Raw genomic sequence first — 24,249 nt, 5'->3', positions numbered from 1 at the left:
TATCTCTAATCATTTTCAGTCAGTGTACTTGAAACTTGGGATGTATGTATAGTAAGACTAGGTATAACGAATTACTAGAAAATATTTATTATATGCTAATGTTTTCACTATTTTCGAGTAATATATAACATTTAAAAATTATTTGTTTATATATTTATTTCTATTAATTTTTTTCATTCTTTTCATTTCGCAGTACTTCTCTGTATTATACAGACGTTTTCTCTGTTTATTATTCCTTTGCTCTCCTGCACTCCTACCGTTCTACTCAACCTGCAGAATTTATCTTCCTTTACTAAACTCTGTTACTTATAGCCTTGTAACACTATCACGTGACCACTTGACTTTTCATTCCAAAAGGGTGCGTGCCTGGGCGCTTCCTAGCCTCTCCTGCGTTCTTTAATTTTTTTCTCTATACTTTGTACCTCGCTACTTGATGAAACGTTTAGAGAAAGGACTCATAGTATACTGTTCTAGATTATATGTCTGTGTGTTTAACACTGTTGTCTTTACTGTTATGTGTTTTCTTGGTTATATGTTTACTGTTTTCTGGTAAATAATTGATTTTCTGTTCCTGCTTTGGAATATATTAGTTGCTGCTTAGGAGTGCGGTGGGGGAAGCGATGGTAAATTGACTCATGTTAATATTATTTATAAATACCAGACCTTCCATTATTTAAACTAGATTTTAGTTTCATACTGGACTTTGCACAATTTTCTTTATGTAAATTTAAACAGAAAATAAATAAATAAAAATTGCAGTAAGGAAATAGTGTTGCTGGCAGGCTTGGAGAACAGGCTTAGGAGGAAGATATTTAAAATATGTGTTTTGGGTTTAATATTTTGTGACATTCTTTATTTATCAAATCTACTGTTAAGAATATTTGCTAGAAAGCGAATCGATGTTCCAATCGTAAGAGTCAATATTTTCTAATACACTAAAGCAGTAAAATCTTCAAACAAGTTGACTATCGTTTCTTAAATCCTTCAACACACAGAATCAAGTTGAAACTTACTGTTTTAAGCTACTCACATGTAGAAATTTTCACTACGCTCATTTTATTCTGATCAAGAAAAAAAAGTAAATGGCATTCTGTTGTAGCCGTTTATTTAATTAATTGTTGAATATTTTCGTTAAGTATGCTAGCTGTTTCACAGAATCTATTCTTAAGTCCATATTTGTGTTAGAAATCAGCAGATAAAGATCTACAACTCATGCCACAATTAAGAAACCATTTATATCATCTGAAAACTACCTGTTGTCATTTCGGAGAATACAGTTTTTGTTTCATTTCCCATTACGTAATGTTATAAATTACCTTGTCCGAAGAATATGCGATTTTATGAGCTTATTGCTTTAACCACCTTACCAAAAACGCATTTGTTAGATTGGTAGTAGATTTTTGATTAGTCTTACGTTGAATTCATTCATTGAGTTAAAACTATCTGGTAAATATCCTACTCTGTCTGCTAAATTCACTGTAAAATCTTCTCCTAAATCCACACTTACGGTAGAACTGAGAAAAATTAGTCTTTACTTCATGCTACAGTTGAAAGTTATGTACAATAATTTCTCTTTCAAAATATAGTAGTTGTATATTAAAAAGTAAAATAAATAAATAATATATTAAACAGTTAAATTTTTAATTATTACTTTTAATAAGCTGTAATATTCTCGCCCTAAAACCTTTAAATTTTATAAAATGTACTACCTATACTAAGAACATGTCTTCAAGAACAGTATTCATGTGGTGGCATAATTTGGTATTCTGTAGTCAGTATAATGATCCTGAGAAATAACTTCATGTAGTTTTGGTAACGAATGGATGGATTGTCTCGTGAAATGAAAAAAAAACAATCAAAGACGAGGTCACAGAAGAAACTAGTAAATAAGTATTGCACAATCTTCGAGGAAATAGAAGTATGGTGTTTTTAAGAGTGATGCTTCATGTGCTTTAAGAATGTGAAGAGCTAACCGTATTGACGTGATCTACGTCACTACAATTTCGATCAGAGAACGAGCCATTCAAAAATTCAAGAACTGTATAGAATATGGAGCTTCATTTATTAGCGGTAATTCATTTCTCTTTTTTACCTTTAGCTTCTAGTGTAAATAATGGAATGTATAACTCAAATAAACAATTGAGAAAAGTTAATTCAGTTTTAAAGATATTTTTCAGATGAACTGCGCTTTTGGGAACCGAAGTTTATCAAGGACAGTGTATCGAAATAGAAAACTCCAAAACTTGTCTATATTTTTAGGTGAACTGAACTAATATGATTAAAAAATACTTGCCACAAAAGCATCCAAAATGATCTAATTGTAAACATTTCGGCAAAAGTTGTCTTCTTTAGCTCATATCTCTTCAAAACACTAATATTGCTTGTAGAAATAGATTTGTACCGAAGGAGATAATCAATTAGATGTAGTTCCACAGTCAGTGTTAGTTTTCTGAAAAGATATGTATTGAAGAAGACTTTAGTATTTTGCCGAAACATTCACGATTAGGTGGTTTTGGGTAAGTACTTTTATTGGATGTTGCAGACCATCCTATTAAATCAAGTAGTTTGAACTGAGATGAGCTGAACATGTGCCAGGTGACAAGTTCGTTCTCGTCTTTATCAGTTGGGAGCTTCTGAACTTGTTGTGAAAATATTACGTTGATGAACAGTTTTTTCCAAGTATACGAAAGTCCAACGTGATTCAGATTATAACATATAAGCCTTTTAACAGCAGATTAGAATTGCGATCAGTTCAGACCTAATTTATATCAAAATTAGGTCTTCATATAATATATTAAGGTTTAAAATAACCCTTTTCTTCCCTTCTTGGAATATGGTTTAAGCTGTATAAGTAATAAATAATATACGTATACTTGCTGCCTGGTTATGTATTTTTTGAGCTTGAGAGACATATGTACTTATTGGAGGAAAAGGTTAAAGAGGATCACACTGGTCTGCCAACCAGTGACTCGATGGTTCAATGTCACCCTTGTTTTTTCAAATTTATTGATAAGTACATTTAAAGAAGAAAAAGATATAATTTTTGTTGTGCAACTGAACTTAAAAACCAATCGATACTTTTCTTGCATCTAGAACTCTGTATTGTTTATGATTAGGGTAAGTTACTATAGCCTGTTATTAATATACAGGAGTGTACGATAGTACAGCAGTAAACTGAAGGAGGTGATAATAGTCATTAAATTAAACAAAAAGAAAAGAAAGAAACAAAGTCTAATGAACAAGGGTCGAAAATCACACCGTTTTACCGCGAACGTTCAAAAACCGGCGAAGGCACTGATATAATGCTGAATGTCTCGTGAGCGTGAAAAGATATCGCTGTCAAGTGTAAAGATTACAGAGAAAGTCGATCCTGGCAAATGCAGTGATGTACCAATAATAGCGGAGTGGTCGGCGCGTTAAAGGGACAAATGGAGAATTCACACACCTATTCCCCATTTGTGGGGATCCCCGTTGCGCAGCAACTGCTCCACTACAATCGGTACATTGCATTTGCCAGATCAACTTTCTGTGTAATCTTTTGGCCAGACAGAGATATCTTTTTGTGTTCATGAGATATTCGGCACTATATTAGCACCTTCGCCGGTTTTGGACACCTCTCAGGGAAAAACGGCGCCGATTTCGACCGCTCTACATTAGACGGTTTTGCGTAGTGTCATATCCATTATCACTTCCTTTTGTTTGTCGGTGTATTATTGTACCACCCTGTATATATTATATGTATGAAAATATTCTAGATATAAGCAAAAAGCTTACAAAAACATGGGCATTATTGTGTTTTGTAACATCATGCAAAGACTTCTCTGGAACGAATTAAAAATATTTTCATAATGTTATTTCGAAGTTCGTGCTGTCCTAAAATTAGTGTAAGTTGTTCCAAATGTACATATGTCTTCGACAATGAGCCCTACACAATAACTACAGTTACATTCATCTTAAAGTCCTTTGTGATTTTTCAATATTACAACATTTTATACCTTAGTATACATTTATAACTGATTGTAATGTAGTGGTTGACAAGACGCAAATAGATCTAGATAACTGTTTTTATAAACTAGAAACTTGAATGTATGTAGATAACACTCAAGTTTTTTTTATGCTTAAAGAAAAAAATAAAAAATGAACATGATTTTATTTTACAACACTTGTGTAACATATCGAGTTTCGTGATTTTTGTACATTACTTGAGGGTGCTTCATAATTGCTCCTCTTCAGATATTGAACCGCTGGCATGGAAAGCATGCAGATGAACCATTCAATGAGCAGCTAACTGCGAAACAAATCATTCGTATGCTGATTGGCGAGGTAAGGGCTTACTATAATGTCCAGAGATCTTTTTTATGTTTTTCTTTTTTGTTTTTTATATGGGAGACAAACAATATTTGTTGGCAATATCGATTTAGAAAGTGATTATAATTTATGTTGGCAGTGTCGAAAATGAACTGATAATGTATTTAAAATGTATATTTACTAAAGAAAGATCATTATTTGAAACTAGATTTGCGAAATAGCAATTATACTCGTCACAAGAAATCAGAATATTTAATTCGAAATAAATCGCTAAGTTAGGACGCAATAAATCCCAGTTAGAGGGCTTTTTAAATAATTAAACACTGAAAATAAAAAGTGATAGAGTAGATCCTACCTTGTTGACTGTCTGTAAGAGATTTCTTGAATATAGTAACATATCTGTCTCAATATCTTTAACAGTAATTGCAAACTTGATCTGAGCTAGGTCCGAGAAATAGGTATGGCAAAATACATTAGAAAAATGAGAAACCAAGCTCATAACAGGTTCAAAACCAACAGAACACAGAATAAAATAAATAACGACAAAAAATGGATAGCACATCTCTATGGTCATATGTAACGTTCAGAATACGAAAGCTAGCACCAAAAATGTAACTCAACGTTTTCACTAAATCGTCCGGCAATTTGAAAAATCGTTAGAAAGCTACAAAAATTACTTAATGGATAAAGTTATGCAATCAGGCGTGCGGGCAGAACATGAACGCTTAGAAACCTACATTAGCATGACAAAATGAAAAAACACTGAGACCAAGATCGAGGAACGTGAGATGTCAATAATGAAGATACATTTGTTTTAGGTCTATCAAAATGCATCAATTCCACTAATATTAAGATTAAAGAAGTAAAAGTTTTCTTCAAATCTTCAAAATTTTCATCCTTCATTGAAATGGCATCAAATTGTTTTATATCAGATTAAAAAAAAAAAAAAAAAAACCTTATATAAGGGTCACCTAGACAAACATAGGACAGCATCATAAAAAAAAGAAAAAGAAACAACGAAGTTTAATTGACCGTTCGATTCTCTGAGTTACCTTCAAGAAATGAAGACGAAGTGAAACTCACGTAGTTCGTGTCTATAAGAGTGAAACCATTCAGGAGAGCTCTTAAACAGGGAGTGAACAAGGTAAGTCTGCGCTGTCACATTTTAATATTATTGAAAATGCATTAATTACTTTCTTCGACTAGTAACTTGTATCGACAGATGAATAAATCTGTTACAAGAAAAAATAAAAGTATGAATGAGAAATTTTTATTATCTATTAAAGAGTATTCAATGCATCGCCATTTAGGTGTTCTATTCTTCGCAGACCAATATTCCTTGATGTCAAATTTTCGCTATATAGTGGATACGTTATCTAATTGATAAAAATTGACAATGTAGGATAAAACAGGTAGAATGGAGTTTGATGTGTATGGAAACATGTTACTAAAGTGAGCTTAGTATCTTAAATTCTTAACTCATTAAGATAAGATAAAATCCTTGAATGTATAAATCAGATTTTGAACTAGTAATTTTTCAGTCTTCGATTAAAGCCAATAGTCCTTAAACATAAATGGAAAAAGTAAAAACAAGCTAACCAGAGGGGATTGTTGATGTTAAAGAAGAAGTTGTGAATTCTTTAAATACTCATAGGATTATTCTTTGTGTGAAACCACGAGTAAAGCGCCTGAGAATATTACGTTTGAAACGAAAACGATCGGAAGCACGTTGTATGTTGTATATTAAAATATTCTGGAATATTGTTGTGGGGATAATAAAATTTGTTTTAGTTGTTAAAGTGTCGTAGTTGTTTGGTTTCAGTACACAGGAATTCTATTACCGTTGACGAGTGTATACGAGAAATGGGGCGTACGTTAGAAGACCCGTGAATTCAATTTACTTGCTATTTAACATGAAAATCAGCCAAAATTGTTTTAAAAAGAATACTTTTCTTTATCCATAATGTTCGATTTGTATTATTTTTGTCAAGTCACATATTAGCCAACAATGAATAAAAAAATTCACCAGTCACATCTGTAATATGTGTATGTATAAAATGTAATTTTGGGTAGTGTGGGGATAATAAAATGCTTTTTTGTTTTACGAGACAAATATTAGAGAAGAAATAGACATTTGGGAAATTTATTTATCCATAAGCTTTAGGAAAGCGCATGATTCGGTTTAAGAAAAAAGAGTTTATACTATCTTGAAGGGATTTGGAATTCCGTAGAAGGTTACAAGATTAGTGAAGACCTATTTCACTGAAACAATCAGTAAGGTACGAACATAAAGAAATTTACGACACAATGGCCTCAAGCAAGGGAGCCTTATCACTGTTACTTTTTAATTTTGTGTTTTAGTACGTGTTTAGGAAAATTAAGAATAGCAACAGAAGACGAACGTGACAGTCTCAACCAGTTGCCTGTGTACGCGGACGACATACGCATATTCTTATTTCCTTCACTGATGTTAATATCATCTTATCATTCCTTTGATTATATAAGATATGTTCAGGTAAATACGTAGAAAACACAAAGTGCGTAGTGACAAGTAAAAACAATGATTCAGGATGACAAGCATTGTGATCAGTGGTAATACAACAGTTTTAAATACCGAGGTGCTGTTGTAACAAATAAAAATGTAATTAGGAGATATATTAAAAGTAGATAGATGGTGGGAAATGCATGATACTACTCGGTACATAATAAATGAAAACAGTAAGATCATATTAATTCCTATAGTATTGTATGGGTGAGAAAGTTGGTTTTAGCACGACGTGATGAATCTATGAGCTACAAGTATTTAGAAACCAGTTCTTGAGAAAGAAAATGGAGAAGAAGGAAAGAAAGAAGAAACGAACAAAAGGATGACTGAAGAAAATTACATAACGCGCAGCTCCACAATATTTACATGTTACCGGATAATATATGAGTTGTTAGCAATTCATCCAAGTTGAGCAAAAATTTTGCTTTATTAGAAAATTGTGTTGGATGTATGGAGTTGTAGTTAGACATCTTTTGGGTAAAGGCCATCGTAGTTGAGATTTATTTCTGCAGCGATAATCTTTCGTTAAGACATAGAATTAAGTAGATGTGTATTTATTGGAATTCTCGTTTGAAACTGTCTATGATTTCATCAATGTACTCCTTAGATTGCCAGTATTAAGGGAAGGACTTTGGTAACATATTATGTTTTTTTCTGTCTGCTTAGATTTTGACTGATGTAAATCTGATGTTCTAAGCAATTTAGAAAACCTTAAATTGAGATATTGATGTCCCTAAAATCCCGCATATATCTTTGATTTTAGTTTTATATTTCTCTTTTCGTCACCCATATATATACGGTGGTCGAAATGAGACGGTATGCGGTGGTATGTCATACCACCTCTGGTTTTTCAGTGATCCAGACATACCGTTACCGTCACTGGGGAATGTACCTTTAATAAATCCATTTTTATACACAGTAATTGACGAATAGCTTTGCAAGTAGAAAGATTTTATTTCTTATGTAGAAATAATTTCTAAGTTGACAACACTGACATTTTTGTTATCTTTTTCCTAAATTTTGTTTCCTAATAAGGTGTCTTCAAAGAAGTTCATCTAGTTTATATTTTGATGTGTCATATTGAATTGTTTCTTTCGTATGTATCTGTGTGTGTCTTCTTGCCTTCATGCATATAAATGTCGCGTTTTGAGCATGGGCACATTTAGAGGTTGTCTGCTGTGCGGGGTGGATCTTCCGGGGGTTTCGAATACCCCTCAGTCGAGTAGGAAGTCCGAGAGTTTTCCCGTAAGAAATTGTTAATATAAAAAGCCGGCTTTTGAGCATTTTCGTGTATAATTCTCTATAATACAACTAAAGTTGTTGTCGTAGGATCTCCCCCCCCCCCCTGTAACTAAAGAGAAGCACTCCACTGGTTTTCAGTCATTATGTAAATAGAAATGCGATCTTTTAGACAACATACTATCACTGTATTTCAACATTTAGATAGCCGGTATGTCGAGTCAAAATCGTAATAAAACATACCGTCTCTGCTTTTCCCCCCACTTCGAACACTGGATATATATAGTCGTCATATGTACACTTATGTCCAAAATTGTTGTCGCATGTCTTTAGAAATTACATAAATAGAAATAACTGTCTTTCTTGTGATAGAAAATGTCATATTTCTTCTTGGAAATAAGCAGAAAAACAAAACACATATTTCCAAAAAATATTTCAATAAAAAATTAAGAAATAAGCAAGTTATAATAAAAAAAAAAAAATCTCCGAAACTTTCATCGAAAAATTCTAAGTTCCATTTTCGTAAACGTGGCAAACGCGCAGCGAAATTTACAAAGAGGGAGGGAATTTTATGCTTTGTTAGAAATACAACGTAAATCTGTCTTAAGGTTAGTTACTATACATGTGGCTCAGCTCTAACAATCGTTGCTATTAAGCATTTTGCATTTAAACAAAGGACTAAATAGAAATAAGCTACAAAATGTGCGAAGCGATCAGGCATTTTGTGTCAGTGGTTTTGTTCCATGCGTCTGCCAAGGTGCAGCCCTTACCGTGCCTTCGTAGAGTAATCGGTTAAAGCTTCTTCTTTACATACTTTATTTTTCCACGATCATCACTTCGAATCCCATACCCTATAGTAACTTTAAAAAAAAAAAAAAAAAAAAAAAAAAAAAAAAAAACAAAAAAAAAACAAACAAAAGCTTGATTCTGTGAATTCCTTAAGGAACAATGTTTTGTTCTAATAATGCTCGTTAGTATTATTCTCTTCATTCTAGTTTATTTGAATATTTCCAAATAATTTAGAATTATGTCTTTAAAAACATTAAAACTGTCAAGAATTTTATAAAAAGTGGAAGCTTTATATATAATCATTTTCATAACCGAAATGAGAAACTTACAAATAGTGGAATTTTAATTAACATATGACTAAAATTTCATAAAAGAGTAATTAAGTAAAACATAGTTTCTGCAAGTATTATTCAGGTAAAAGACAGAAATAATGAACGTAAAATATTAAATGTCGATTAAAAATTAGTAGGGATAGTTCTAAAGCCAAGTAGAAAATTCTCGCTGTTTCATGAAAATAATGAACATTTTATAAAAATAATGGTATTTTTTTCTATATCGGAAATTTGCTTAGTGAATAAATAAATAAATAAAATACAATTATATAATTCAATCACTCTTACTCGGTAGCTTGAAGAGAAACTGTGTCGGCCGCGATCCTTCGGTTTTCTTCGTAGCACACGAAGGGACACCAAGTTGATCCGAATCAAGGGAAAGGGTGTAGAAAGAAATAGTGGCACGCTACAGAACGGCATGATATGTGTGAATGGTCACGGCAGTGACACGGACGGATCATGGCAGGGGAATGACATGGGCATGATACACTATGTGTGAATTGATCTTTAACTGAAAACTTGCACATTCAGTGCACGAGGGAGTCAAGTTCACTTTTGATATTTTAGACATGTTTTATCTTTAAGATCTCTAGTTGAATCTCCTTTCAGAGCGCATAAGGTTCAAAGATTCATGTTCAGAAATTGTTAAAAATGCAAAGTATATCTGTCATAATGTTAGTTACTATACATATGGAATAGCTCTAATAATGATATTAAGCATTTTACGCGTAAACAAAGGAATAAACAGAAATAAGCTACAAAATATGCGAAACGATCATGCATTTTGTGTTAGTGGCTTTCTTATATGCGTCTGCAAAGTAGTCCGCTCTTAATTTACCTTTGTAGAATAGTTATTTAGCGCTTGCTCTTTATAGGCCTACTTTATTTTTCCATAACCATCAGTACAAATCACATACCCTACAGTCTTTTTTTTTCTTTTTTTTTAAGAAACGCTTGTTCTCTCTATTCGTTATAGTGTTTTCCAACAAGTAGTAGGGTGATTTGTTAAAGCATGATTTAGTGTCCCCCATTTTTTTCGATGATCATTAGTTCCAGCTCCGTACCTACAGTATTTTTAAAATTTTGTTCGCGAGATTTCGTTATACAGCTCTCTTCTATTATTAAAAGGTATTTGATATTATTCTTTTTATGTTAGTAGTTTAAATATGGGCAAACAATTCAAATGTTTGCCTTTAAACGTGTTAAAATTATCAAGAGTTTTACAAAAAGTAGCAGCTTCATTGTCATAACGCGAAAATGAAACTTTAATAAAACTTAATCAACATATCATTAATTTTAATAAAACAATACTTTCGTTTTTTTTTATCACGAAGGGGCTAAATCATGGCTATACAAAGGATGCCTAAGAATTTCGCATGTGGGTCATACTCCTTTATTGGGACAAGTGTCATCTTACTTTTCAAAAGGAGTTTATAAACAAAATTTAATCTGCCTATTTTAAGAGTTTTGGAAAATACTATATTTTTTTCACAAATTTGGAGCCGATTTCTCCCTTAGGATACCGATTCTAATTAAAGCAATATGATAAAAAAGAAAACTGATTCAACTATCTTCGAAGTCATTATCCGTGATGAAAGTGATGAGTACAAACTATTTCTCCCGGGGGAGAATTTCAATACACAGGGTTAAAGTAGCACTGCAAAAGTACTGGTTTCTTCGGAAGTTTGGACGGGAGTGGTAAGAATTTTATTGGTCCCAGGAGAAAATGTGCCCCTGTGCTACCCCCTGAAATCATCAGTATGTGGTAATGAGGCAATCAACATCAACTTAATTTTTACAAATTGCCCTTTCTCCTTTTAGAACCCAAGCTATCCTAAACGCTGGAACAAGTCTTCACTTACTTCATTGACGAATTTATATAAGTAGATTTAAGTCCCTAATGACGGACTTGCACGATATACTATTTTATCATGTATTTTGAATCTCCTTCCGCTTTAGGATATATATTTTGGTGACAGTGAGGTGGTGAAATCACGACTCTAGCCAAATGATTTGGCGTGGGAGACCTGGGTTCGATTCCCGGAGGGAGCTCATGTGGTTCGGATTCCACATTAATCAGTAGGTCGCGTCTCATATAGCCTCGCTGTTGAAAGGGACTTTAAACTCAAAATCAACTCAACTCTAGTCAAGTGATTCTGATTTTCAAAAATTCGTTTTACGTAGTTCAGCGTTTACCTGTGATCAGGAGACAGAAAACTTCGATTCATATTTAAATGTTGAAAAAGTATTATATAAATTACCTTTATACCTTTTCCTGTAGATGCTGAATATTCGAAAACTCGATTACACCGAACCATTAATTTTAGTGAGGAGTTTATATATCAAAATTCATCTATATAACATGAGGGACTTTGGAGATACTTTATTTATAGGTTAAATTTTAAAATTCCGTTTCCCCCCTAGGATGCAAATTTTAACAAAACATTGACAAGACGACACTGCTAATTATGTTCAGAAAACCACTTAAATAAACAAAAAAATGAAGCAATCACCTCTTTTCGTATAATTTGTTTATATGTGTTATCGAGATGTATTTAATAAACTAGCAATCGTGGAGCACTCAATTAGTGTGCACTCACTAAATGTTCACGTTTGGTGATGATCAGCAGTTCAAATCCGGCATACTAGTTTTTTTTATTTATTTATTATTATGTTCACATTTTGTTAGTGATATTTTGTTAAATAACTCTCTTTTAATCCAGCGTGGGAGGCCCGGGTTCGATTCCCTTTGGGAGCTCATGTGGTTCGGATTTCACGTTAATCAGTAGGTTCACGTTTTATATGGTCTCGCTGCTGAACGAAACGTTAAACTCAACTCAACAATCTCTTTTAATCCAAAAAATATTTCTCAATATTACTAATTTAATGCTATTCAATTTGAATATGTGCACAAAGTATAATTCAAACTTTTATTTTTATCAAATATTACAATTAGCAAGATTTCAATAAAAAGAAGGAACTTGATTGTCACAACCTGAAAATTAAACTTTAATAAAAGTTTAGTCAACATACCCGCAACTTTAATAAAACATTACTTTCCTATTTATTGTGCTACTATATTTGTTGTATAATTTTGCAATACAAATTAATTTAAATATTCTAGAAAAAGTAACTACATTTGTTAATTCCTTTTGTACACAATGCTGTGATAAATCGTTACATTACTACATAAACAAGTATGAAAGTATCAAAATTATTTTATCGAAAGTTTCTTCTAATTCAATGCAGAATATTTTAAAATCATCATTCAATGTTTTGTTGCATAAAAATGACCATAATAGGATTGCTTTTTTTTGTTTACTCTACATATGCAGTGCAAGTTATACGTAAATGTAGTTGAAATAATTAATATAATATAAAAAAATATATATCAATTGGCGATTTAAAAAAGTGTTGGTCAATATGAAGATCTACAAGTATCATTTATGCGAAGTTGTCTAATAGATATGTGAAATTAAAATTAAATATTTTTAAAGACAGCACTCCAAGTTAATTTGTTTGATTGTAAATGTAATATTTAAAAAAAAAAAACTCTCAATACTCTTTGATGAGGGTGAAAAGGCGACGTAAATAAGTTTTCGGTTTGATGGCTGATCTTGAGTTTGTCGTCTCTTTGAGCACTGAGGCTATATGAGACGTAGATCTACAGATTAATGTGGGTTCCGAAACACATGCGCTCTCACCAAAAATCGAACTGGATCTTTTGCGTCGATAAGGCGAACGTGAACCTTATAATCACGAAGGAACAGTTTTCACTTCAAGGAGAAATCCCAATCGGAGGTGACTTGAAAGAGTTTATTTCGGAAGAAAGATTAAATATTTGCATGAACTTCAGAATGGTTAACTTTTTCAGGTGTGAAAAACCAATTTAGTTGCGTTTGAAGTTTTGGAAATGTCATTTTGAAGGTAGATAGTCTTGAGTGTGTGTGTTTCATAATGTATTTTACAGTGACCTTATTGTTTCTCATTAAGTTAGAAATCCCCCTTCAGTAGTGTTTGAAGGATTGATCTTAAACGCTTCATACTTAACACGTTATCTTTTACCCAGTGCTTCTTCCGGACAAGCTCTGACAGTGCCCCCCCCCCCCCCCCGTAATACTGACAAGGAGAAGGCAGAGTTTGGTAAGTGAACTTCGGAGCCATTTTTTTGGGAGGTGGTAGTGCACATTTAAAGAGTTAATATTACAAACTGGGAGAGCGCAATGGCCAAAAATAACGGAGAAAAACCGTCTTAAAGTTTTCTACTCGCCGCATATATCGTACGACGTACGAATTTACCAATTGAGGGTGTGGCAGAGTGAGTAAAATCTGTAACTTCTGTGTAAAGTGTCCCAGGTTCGATTCCTGTTCGAGTCACATCTCTTTTTTTCTTCGACCAATAAAGTAGACATTTGTAACTATAAGTAAAATATTAATTCATCGTAAGTTTATAATGAATAAAACAATAGAAATTTTCAAATCACTTGTAAAATCTTTCAATGTTCCATGTTAGCTGGCAAACCAAATTTAATCTATTCCGTAAATATACTGATATCACGAGTTATATTATGGTTACGACCAGTGGCGTATTTGCGATTTTATTTCGGGGGGGCTTTGCCAACTTTAGTCCCAGAAATGTGAAAATTCTCGAAGATATTTCATTTACTTTAATATAGTAAATAATATTTCGGGGGGGGGGGATTAAGCTGGGGAAATCCCCTTTGCTAATACTGGATGTTGCTATAACCAAAGGAGATTTCCTCCTCATTCCCCTTGTAATTCGCACACTGTCTACAGAAGTCAACAGGAAGCGTCAAGAACATTTTTTACACAACGACTGCGTCAACAATAATATTTACGGAATAGATTAAATTTTGTTTCTACCGTAGTTAAAATGGAACATTGAAAGATTATACAAGTGATTTGAAAATTTCTATTGTTTTATTCACTATAAACATATAATGAATTAATATTTTACTTATAGTTACAAATGGCTACTTTATTGGTTGAAGCAAAAGAAAATGTATGACTCGAACAGGAATTGAATTCGGAACCCTTTACGCATGAGTCAAAGATTTTCCTCACTTTGCCACGCCGACACTTGGTAAATGTGTGTGTCGTACAATTTATGCAGCGAGTAGAAAACTTTAAGACGATTTTTCTCCGTTATTTTTGGCCATTGCGCTCTCCCAGTTTGCAATATTAATTCTTTAAATGTGCACTAACAACTCGCAAAAAGTGGCCCCGAAGTTCACTTACCAAAGTCTGCCTTCTCCTTGTGAGTGTGCCCTCCCCGGAACATAAATTCTGAAAGAAACTGCTTTCACCGAATACTGATTTTTGTTTCTAATCTTGTAGACATATCTGCTGAGGTGGTAGTCATAATTTACGTTTTAGCGAAATATTTCTGAATAGAATTTCGTTCAGACAAAGGATGACTTCAAATCTATACTTCGTACACATTATGGATTACAGGGGATACCTAGTACTTTGCCGTACTATGTAAGGTATGCCGAACAATTGTTCGTAAGGAGAGTGCACAAGGAAGTAAAAAAGCAGTGTCATCTTTAGATTTTTATTCAATACTTTCAATTGAAAAATAATTCGTTGAGCATTGAGACAATTTTAAACAAAGTACTTTGATGGATTCCTAATTGTAATTCTTAATTCAGAAATCTGAGGACGTCTATATTCTAAGTGACGAAAATACGAGAGTTTCTTGTCTAACGAGTTAATTGGCTTCCTAGCGTAATTCTTTATTTCTTTTTTGTACACGAAAATACATAGATTAATACTTATGATATTAATCAAAGAAACTTCTTTCTGACGTAACAAGCAATTATTATAACCATACTTATTTCTAATTTAATATGATGTATAACTTTTGTTATAGATGTTATATCAGCTTGAGAGTTTATACTGTAAAAGTTATAGGAAGAGAGTCCTTAGCTATCTGATGATTAGGCTGCTCTAGAGTGTATTAACTGCTAAGGGGTGTGGGATTAAGCATTGTTCTATTGTTAAATTATTATTTATTATTTAACACTATTTTGAAGAGGGAACATAATTAAATTAACTCTCGCAGAAAATAATAAATATTTTACAAAAAACAATTGTTTCAAAAACTTTATCACATGAATGGTAACTAATGAATGTAGGTGTGCAGTTAGCACTGACGCTTCAAAATCAGGAGTCTCCGTGTTTCAATTAAATATATGCCTTCTTGGCTAGAGATTCTCCATCCCATTACGCGGAGGCAGGGATACATATTTTTAATATATAGGCCATGGCTGAATTAATAAATATTCTGTTCATTTTTTGTTAATGTTTCAGTGCACCTGGATCTTTTGGGCTATCAACTTTATCTAAAATATTTTAAATAAATAAAACACATAACGCAATCATCACAATTTGATCCCACATTTGAATACAAGAGTGAAGTCAAAACATACTCTTAAAAAACATTATACAGCTCAATGAAGACAGTAAATATAAATTATTTATTCTAAATGAACGTTTAAAATAAATGTGAATACCATATTGTATGTATACTGATAATCAAATAATTTCCCTAATTTCAGAGATTCAGTTATTCAGATAAGATTGAATACTAGCATGTGCAATCCTTCTAGTTAGTGGTTTTATACAGGGTGTTTCAAAACATCACCGACAAAATATTTGGGGTGTAATTAATGACACCAAGATAGGACAAAAAGTATAGACCAGTCTGGGTGCACAAATGCTCCCTTTTGGAGTTATAGTATGCCAAAAATATGAAAAATGAACTTCAAAGGTCCATAGGTCCAAACCTATGGCACCTACCGTGGTCGGGTCAAGACTTCACTTAGGATATGTGCTCTCTCCAAATATCCAACTTTCACAATCCTGCGGTACTTCCGCAACAATTTTTATAGAGGTAGTTGGTGAGTACTTCAAATTATATGCCTTTAGCCAAACTCTCTCTGATGCCTTCCATTTCAACTCAGGCAAAAAAATATAAAATTGTACCATCACCATCTCAGATATTGTTGAAACTTTTTTTATAGCAACTAGACATGTTTTTAAGAGACCCATATTTTTTTGTTTTGTCGAAAAAAATTTTCCCGCCAAGTAATGGGCCATCAAAGACGGGGAGTACAATTTATGAATTGTAGAAGACATGGAAAATGGTCAATTTCGGAGCCTCACCATTCGGCTATGGAGACAGGTAGAGTTATAATTCTTGTTGTGGTATGTACATAGGGATATAAATAAACTATATTTTATTATAGTTTGGTTTGCGCATGCGTATCTTTTTGTACATAAATTAACAAATGAACGTCAATTTATCTGAAAAGTCGAAGTTTGCGAATTTTTTTTCGAGCACTTCCGGTTCGAATTTAAAAATTCTGTTTTCACGGTTGGTAAGACCTAGTTACCCGCTTTCCGAAAAAATTTTTGTATCGCTTCTGTGGTCAACCGTTTTGTCGCAAAAAATTCGAGAAATTGTAAAATTTTCAAAAATCGCCATTTTTTGGCGTCATTTTCTCGAAAACACCATTTTTTAAAATTCTGAAATTTTGTCAGATGGTTCAACCTTACCTGAATAATAAACACACCAAATACCATTCTCGACCAATGCTTCATGGATTAACTGCAGCCTTTTGAAGTTAGCGAAGTTTCGCTAATTTTGATGTCACAGTTAGCAACACTGGGAACAATAAAAGTGCAATGATTTGATGATGTTTGTGGTTCATATTCATTAAATGAAGAATAAAAGGTTTTCTTGGCTGTTTTTTTTTATTATTTTGATTAAAAGGGCTCTGAAATAGTAAAATGAGCCTCCCCCTACTCCTCCGTTTTCTTAAACTGAAGTAATTTGAGGTGGAAATTACGATTACGAAACACACAAATTTCAAGTTCACTTACTTAAAATGGTCTTCGGAAACAAAATTTCACTGTTTTTTTTTTTTTTTTTTTTTTTTTTTTTTTACATGGGCCAATCATTTGCTTGGTTGTTGTCTTCTTTGCTAATAGCATGTAACCGTGCAGATGATCCAATAGATGTTGGTTCACTCATAACTCATCCAGGAGTGGATCTAGGGGGACGATTGCTCCCCCCCCCCCAAGAAGAAGAAACTTTCTTATTTATATATAAATAAAACCCATCCCAGAGTTTGGAGCTCTTAAAAGTAGCTCTAAGTAGCAGTATTACATTCCCCCCCCCAGAAGTCCGTCCTGGATCCGCCCCTGCGCAGCACATTGTCGATAGTCACAAAACACTTATTTTCACTTCTCTTATGCTCTTCTGGAAACCTGTACCCTGCTGAAGGTTCATGTGGAAGCATAAACAGCACTTAAACTTCACATAATTCATGATTTATTCATAATATTTCTGCTACGCACCACTGGTTATCATACATATATGTATATAACAAAAGTTCCTTTTTGCAGATTTCTTAAATCTACACTTTGAATTGCAAAAGTTCGATTTTGGCGGAAGTATGAAGTTAGTTCATGGTGACCCGTTACTGCCATAAAAACTTCGCAATTTTCCGAAAGCCAAAGATAACTTCGTTGAATACCAGTTACCGGTCGCATACTTTTCCTTTTTTGTTCCGGAAGTCGTCGAATTCAGTTCCAGGTAACAAAACGAGAGTAATACCCGGAGTTTGTACTTGCACTATACTCACGAATTCTCCTGCGGTTTTAGTGGGGACGCGGTGGCTCAGTGGTAGAGCGTTCACTTCCGGTGCTTGGGGTACCTGGTTCAATCCCAGCTCGAGCCGTATGGACTTTGTGGAGGACAAATACCGTGCTCGTGGGTTTTCTTGGGGTTATCCCGTTTCCTCACACTTTCTGCATTCCACCATTTCATTCATTTCTCATAATCACAGTCTCCTTCAGCCTAACCGGCATAACCGTGGAACGTAAAACTTAAAGATTTCATTTAATTTTTTTCTTGTGCGGTTTTAATACTGTGTATCTGTTTTAGCCTAAGGCTATGGCGCGTTGCCACATTCTTTGCCCCCACCCCCCTCTCCCAATACCGTCGCAGAGACCCTTGCATGGCCGGTTTCACTGCAAAAACACTGCTTTATCGGACCTGTCTGCATCTCGAACATCTGAAAGCGATTTTTAAAGTGGGATGCAGCACCATCAGAAATCACTGACACGGTTTGGGAAATTGTAGACACCTATTTTCACGTATTCAAACCTTTTTCTATAAAATATATTTTCGCTTTTCTTCGAGTATGTTTAGAATCTTGTCTATGACTATGAGTTCATGAGCCGAATCGTGTGTTTTATCGTCGTTTATTACAACAAAACTGTCAATTGTTTCATATTTCGGTAATAACTCTGAATTTCACTTTGCAGAATAACAGTCCAGTTTTCAACGAAGTCCACATGAAGTAAAATAGAATTTGTATCTTGAAATTTTATACGGTGGTTTTCGGTACCAATTGATTCTCTTTAGATTTTCTTGATGTAGTCATGTATTACAATTCTTACAGTTAAACCGGCAATGTACGATACGAAAACAGAAAGTGGCACAGTTTTTTTTTTTTTTTTAACGAGATCATTATTCTCCCATATGGCATAAGTAACCACTATTATTTTCATCAGGATCAATAATTAAAGACACCACACTTATTTCTTCCACTCCAGGACATTCACCACATTCTTGAAGAAGACAGCTGTCATTTTCTACGGATCATACTACTAAAGGAAATAGGTCACTCATGACAGCTTCAATACAGGTTGCACCTTTGATTTGTAGCAACGCAGTAGCAGCTAACTTAAAATTTGCACAATACACACACACACACACTTCCCTCTCAGGTTGCGGACTGACACACTTTAGTCGAATACTATAAAATTCCGAGTGACCCATTTTTATGCTGGGATTGTTCTGTTTAAAAATTCAGTAAATTTCTTTGGAACGCGTAAGAAAACGTTTCGATTTTTTTTTAACTTTTTGTCATTTTTCGATCACTGTTATGACATAGCACTTAATTGAGACTTTGTCTGGAGCATTCCAAATCATACTGAGGTAATAGTTTAGGCCTTTTATAGATCATCAGAATTCATTGGATGGCCATTTCAAATAAACTTAAAATTTGTGTGTTTCGTAATCGTAATTTCCACCTCAGATTACTTCAGTTTAAGAAAACGGAGGAGTAGGGGGAGGCTCATTTTACTATTTCAGAGCCTTTTTAATCAAAATAATAAAACAAAAACAGCCAAGAAAACCTTTTATTCTTCATTTAATGAATATGAACCACAAACATCATCAAATCATTGCACTTTTATTGTTCCCAGTGCTGCTAACTGTGACATCAAAATTAGCGAAACTTCGCTAACTTCAAAAGGCTGCAGTTAATCCATGAAGCATTGGTCGAGAATGGTATTTGGTGTGTTTATTATTCAGGTAAGGTTGAACCATCTGACAAAATTTCAGAATTTTAAAAAATGGTGTTTTCGAGAAAATGACGCCAAAAAATGTCGATTTTTGAAAATTTTACAATTTCTCGAATTTTTTGCGACAAAACGGTTGACCACAGAAGCGATACAAAATTTTTTTCGGAAAGCGGGTAACTAGGTCTTACCAACCGTGAAAACAGAATTTTAAAATTCGAACCGGAAGTGCTCGAAAAAAATTCGCAAACTTCGACTTTTCAGATAAATTGACGTTTATTTGTTAATTTATGTACAAAAAGATACGCATGCGCAAACCAAACTATAATAAAATATAGTTTATTTATATCCCTATGTACATACCACAACAAGAATTATAACTCTACCTGTCTCCATAGCCGAATGGTGAGGCTCCGAAATTGACCATTTTCCATGTCTTCTACAATTCATAAATTGTACTCCCCGTCTTTGATGGCCCATTACTTGGCGGGAAAATTTTTTTCGACAAAACAAAAAAATATGGGTCTCTTAAAAACATGTCTAGTTGCTATAAAAATAGTTTCAACAATTTCTGAGATGGTGATGGTACATGCTCTGCCTGAATTGAAATGGAAGGCACCCTCTATAGAAATTCTTGCGTGAGTACCTTAAGATTCTGAAACATGCATTTTTGGATAACGCACATATTAGTTTCTAAGTGAAGTCTTGACCCGACTACGGTAGGTCCCATAGTTTTGGACCTATGGACCTTTAAAATTCTTTTCTTTTTTTTTTTTTTTTTTTTTTTTTTTTTTTTTTTTTTTTTTTTTTTAATGTTTAAGGCAGCCTATAACTCCGAAAGGAAACATTTCTGAATCCAGGTTGGTCCATATTTTTTGTCTTGTCTTGGTTCAGGAATCACCTCCCAAACGTTATCGGTGTTGTTTTGATACCAAATAATAGGTATGGTTCAGAAGTATAAAAAAGATAATAATAAAAATTCAGTAAGGTTTATCAAATTTGCTTTGGAAACACGTGAAAATCTAGTTAAGAATTTTAAAAGTACTTTAAGAAATTTATCCCAATTTAGAGATACGAATCCACTTTATTTTAATGGCGTAGAGGACTCGGATTCGATTCCTGATGGGAGCTCATGTGGTTCGGATTCCACGTGAGTTAGTAGGTCCTCGTCTAATATAGCCTCGCTGCTGAACGGGACGTTAAACTCAAAGTCAACTCAACCCAACTTCATTTCAAGTTTGGTTATGAATACGAATTTACTTTAAATCACTTGCAAAGAAAATACAATTTTCGACTATTGCATTTTCCTTTTTCATCAGTCAATAATGAAGTCCTATGTTTTCAATACAAGAGACGTCTTCTTAATAATGCCAAACAATGGTAGTAATTAGGTATCTCTCTTGTATATAATTTTTAATTACGAAGGAATGTTACGTATGAAATTTTGGCGGCTTGGCAGCAATTGTGCAAAGAATTAGTACGCGCAACCGCTAGTGAGGAGCTAGAGTAGAGGTAGCATTTCGGCTTTACGTACTGAGGGTTGCGAGATCGAATCCCACTCAAAGAAACATTTATTTTTTTTTTTAAATATATTTCGATGATTGCATCACAATTTTTTTCTGCATGCTTAATTACATATTCACATAACATTTTATGGATGAAATGTAGCCCTTAAAACGACTGTTTGAAACTAAACATGTTCTTAATATGATGTCCAGTGACCACCTGCTTCAACAACCGCTAACATTCGACGAGGCATTCTTTCTATCATTCGACGGACATAGCCCGTGCCATTCGTAGCAAGATCTTCCCAAGCATTAACGACCGAATCCCAGAGATCATTGGAAGTTCTAGGAACTTCATTAGCTCATTTCTCCCTCAAACACCTCTTTACCTCTGCCCAGACATTTTCTATTGGGTTAAGATCTGCTCCGCGTGGAGGCCAATTGATTACCTCTACATCATTTTGCTCTGCCAGCCACTCTTGGACAACTCGTGACATATGGACAGGTGACCGATCGTGTTGAAAGTGGATTGCTCCTTCAGGATAACATTCGCGAACAGATGGCAGCATAATATTCTCCAAGATGAACTTATACTGCGCACCTGTAAGACGCCCATCAATCCTGTGAAGATATCCAAATCCATCTGCAGAGATCCAGCCCCAGACAGCCACTGATATGCGTCCGCTGGAACGCTTGTGCCATATGTATCGAGGATCGAACCTGGAACCTCTCTCACGAAAGACACAGACTGGTCCATCATTTGCAGAAGAAAATATACATTCATCGCTGAAAATGACACCTCCAGCGACCCAGCTCCGATGCATATTTTCCTCTGCAAATTGACGTCGTCGTCTGATGTGTTTCGCAGAAAGAAATTCCTTAATGGCTGCACGCCGAGCGAATAGATAAGCCTCCCTGAGTCGCCTAATAGCTGTTTGACGTGATCCAGGAAAGTCAGCGGCTTGTCGCAGTTGACGCGAATTTGAATGGTGAGTTTCCTTGGCTTGTTCAACCAGACGACGGTCTTGCTCGTTTGTGCTAACTCGCCGTCTCCCTTTACCACGACGACGAATTGTTTCCCCGGTAACACGATATCTGTGTGCCCACCGCTGACCTGTTCTAGGGTGAATGCCTACATGTTCCGCGGCTTGCTTAGCGCTGTAACCTTCGTCAAGAAGCGTTATGAAACGAATTCTTGCTTCCTCCATGACGCCTACCACTCAAATGTAAATGAATGTCTATCTAAAAGAAATCCCATGTATTACGTGGCATTTACTAGAAACGAACTCCTTTGTATCGAATTTTGATTGGTTGTCACATCAGATATTTGGTAGTGTGAATTGAGTCCTTACTTAATAGCTCTACAGTATCACACGAAACACAGCCAGAGGCGTTTTCTTTCAGCTTTACCTTTGAATGTGCATAATGTAACTTGTATTCTCTAGGCGTTTCAATAACCAAACACACTTAACTTCAGAACTAGTAACAGTATATATGTATATCCCTCAGTTTCATTCAATGACATCTAGAATACTTCTTACAGCACCGAGGTTATATAAGACGTAGACTTACAGACTAGCGTTTAATTTGAACAAATGCACATTCACCGATAATCGAATCAGGCCCGTATCCAGGGGGTCTAGGGGGGCCGCCCCCTAAATTTTAGCTGCCCCCTTAAAGTTTCACGGTAGGCTTGCAAATGAACTATAATATGGTTGGATCGGGCCTCCCCTAACTTCAGCCGGACCCCCTTTACAATTTTGGGCTGGCTACCGGCCTGAATCGAATCACAAGGATACCCCTTAGCCGCAAGTGAACGCAACATTCCTTTAAATTATATATACCTGAACCACTTTAAATCATATATAGACCCTATTTGATTCATTTTTAATTTTCTTCGTAACAATAAATCCTATTTAATGTATGTATACAATTTACCGGTAAAATAAGTACAACTGAAATAGGAAATAGCGATGGCCAATTCCAGAATTTTTACTTCCCGGAATCCGGAAAGTAAAATCGGAAACATTCTAGATGTCGGAAAATTCCGATTTTGGAAAAAAATCGGAATTCGGAAAAATTCCGGATTTCAGTAAAATTCCGATGTCGGAAAAATTTCGTATTTTTTCCGAAGTCCGGAATATTTCTAAATTTCGGAATTGTTCAGACATCGAAATTTTTCCGAAATCCGGAAAGTAAACTTACCGATTCCGGAAAATAAATTTTCTGGATTCCGGATCGCGAAAAATTTTGGCCATCGCTAGGAAATAGTAGGCTGTAATCTATTTATCAAGGGTGCATTTCGTGCTTGCGTTTTAACCTGCATCTGATTGCATCAGAGAAAAACGTAAAATTTCTACATTTATTTCTTTAATAGCAAAGATGTCCGTTCATTGTACGGGAAAAGTAGTTTTATTTGAAAAATATTTTGAAGGTTGTTTGGACCTTCTTCCTCCTCTCAGAATGCATATTTGAATTGAAGTGAACTGATGAAAACTAAGCTCGACTCAAGTGCTTACTATGTGCACAAATTCATTTCAAATGGTTGAGTCGTTTTTCGTGCTGAAACAGAAAATATCGATGCAATTTTATACTGTTTATTGAGAAAACATAGAAGAATAATTGCGCTTCCTCCTAAGAGCGAAATTTTCGGAAACTTTGGCTCTTGTGTCCATCGAGTTTTAACAAGGAGTTTATATACCAGATTCCATATTCCAATCATTTGGGGTTCGTGATATACTATATATATATATATATATATATATATATATATATATATATATATATTTGCATAATTTTTAAACCGACTATCCCCCTAGAGCATTTTAATGAAATTGACATGACAAAAGCAATGTCGAGTTAACTGTTCATAACTTCAATTTAAACACTTAAGAAATTTTCCTATCATGATGAGACTGTATTGTATTCGAATGCGAAAAAAGTCATGGTAGAAATTGCTCCTTCCCTACGTGAAAACGGAATTGTTCAAAATACTAGAACGAGTGCCTATGTATTAGATCTCGTAAGATACTTTATTTTTATGTATACTTTGGATCATGTTGCCCTCCTTAGTATATGTGTCCGTCCTTATTAAAGTAAAATAAATAAATAAATGAATAAAGCATTGAGGTGG

General features: G+C 34.3%; 1 protein-coding gene across 2 annotated transcripts in view; it reads left to right on the top strand.

Annotated features, from left to right (window-relative positions):
• Positions 1-24,249, top strand: part of Hip14 (palmitoyltransferase Hip14) — a 216,749-nt gene that overhangs the window by 71,187 nt on the left and 121,313 nt on the right. Inside the window, exon 7 of one of the 2 annotated variants that reach the window (XM_081752119.1) lies at positions 4,234-4,323. The exons of the other annotated variant lie outside the window; for it this stretch is intronic. Coding sequence (XP_081608245.1) covers positions 4,234-4,323 — 90 coding nt within the window. The remainder of the gene's footprint in view (positions 1-4,233; positions 4,324-24,249) is intronic. 2 annotated transcript variants of the gene reach the window in all.

The sequence above is a fragment of the Thermobia domestica genome, chromosome 3 (genome assembly GCF_964235325.1).
Source record: "Thermobia domestica chromosome 3, izTheDome1.hap1.1, whole genome shotgun sequence".
Taxonomy (NCBI): Eukaryota; Metazoa; Arthropoda; class Insecta; order Zygentoma; family Lepismatidae; genus Thermobia; species Thermobia domestica.
The sequence above is the reverse complement of the archived record's forward strand: the minus strand, read 5'-3'. Positions and strand labels throughout refer to the sequence as shown.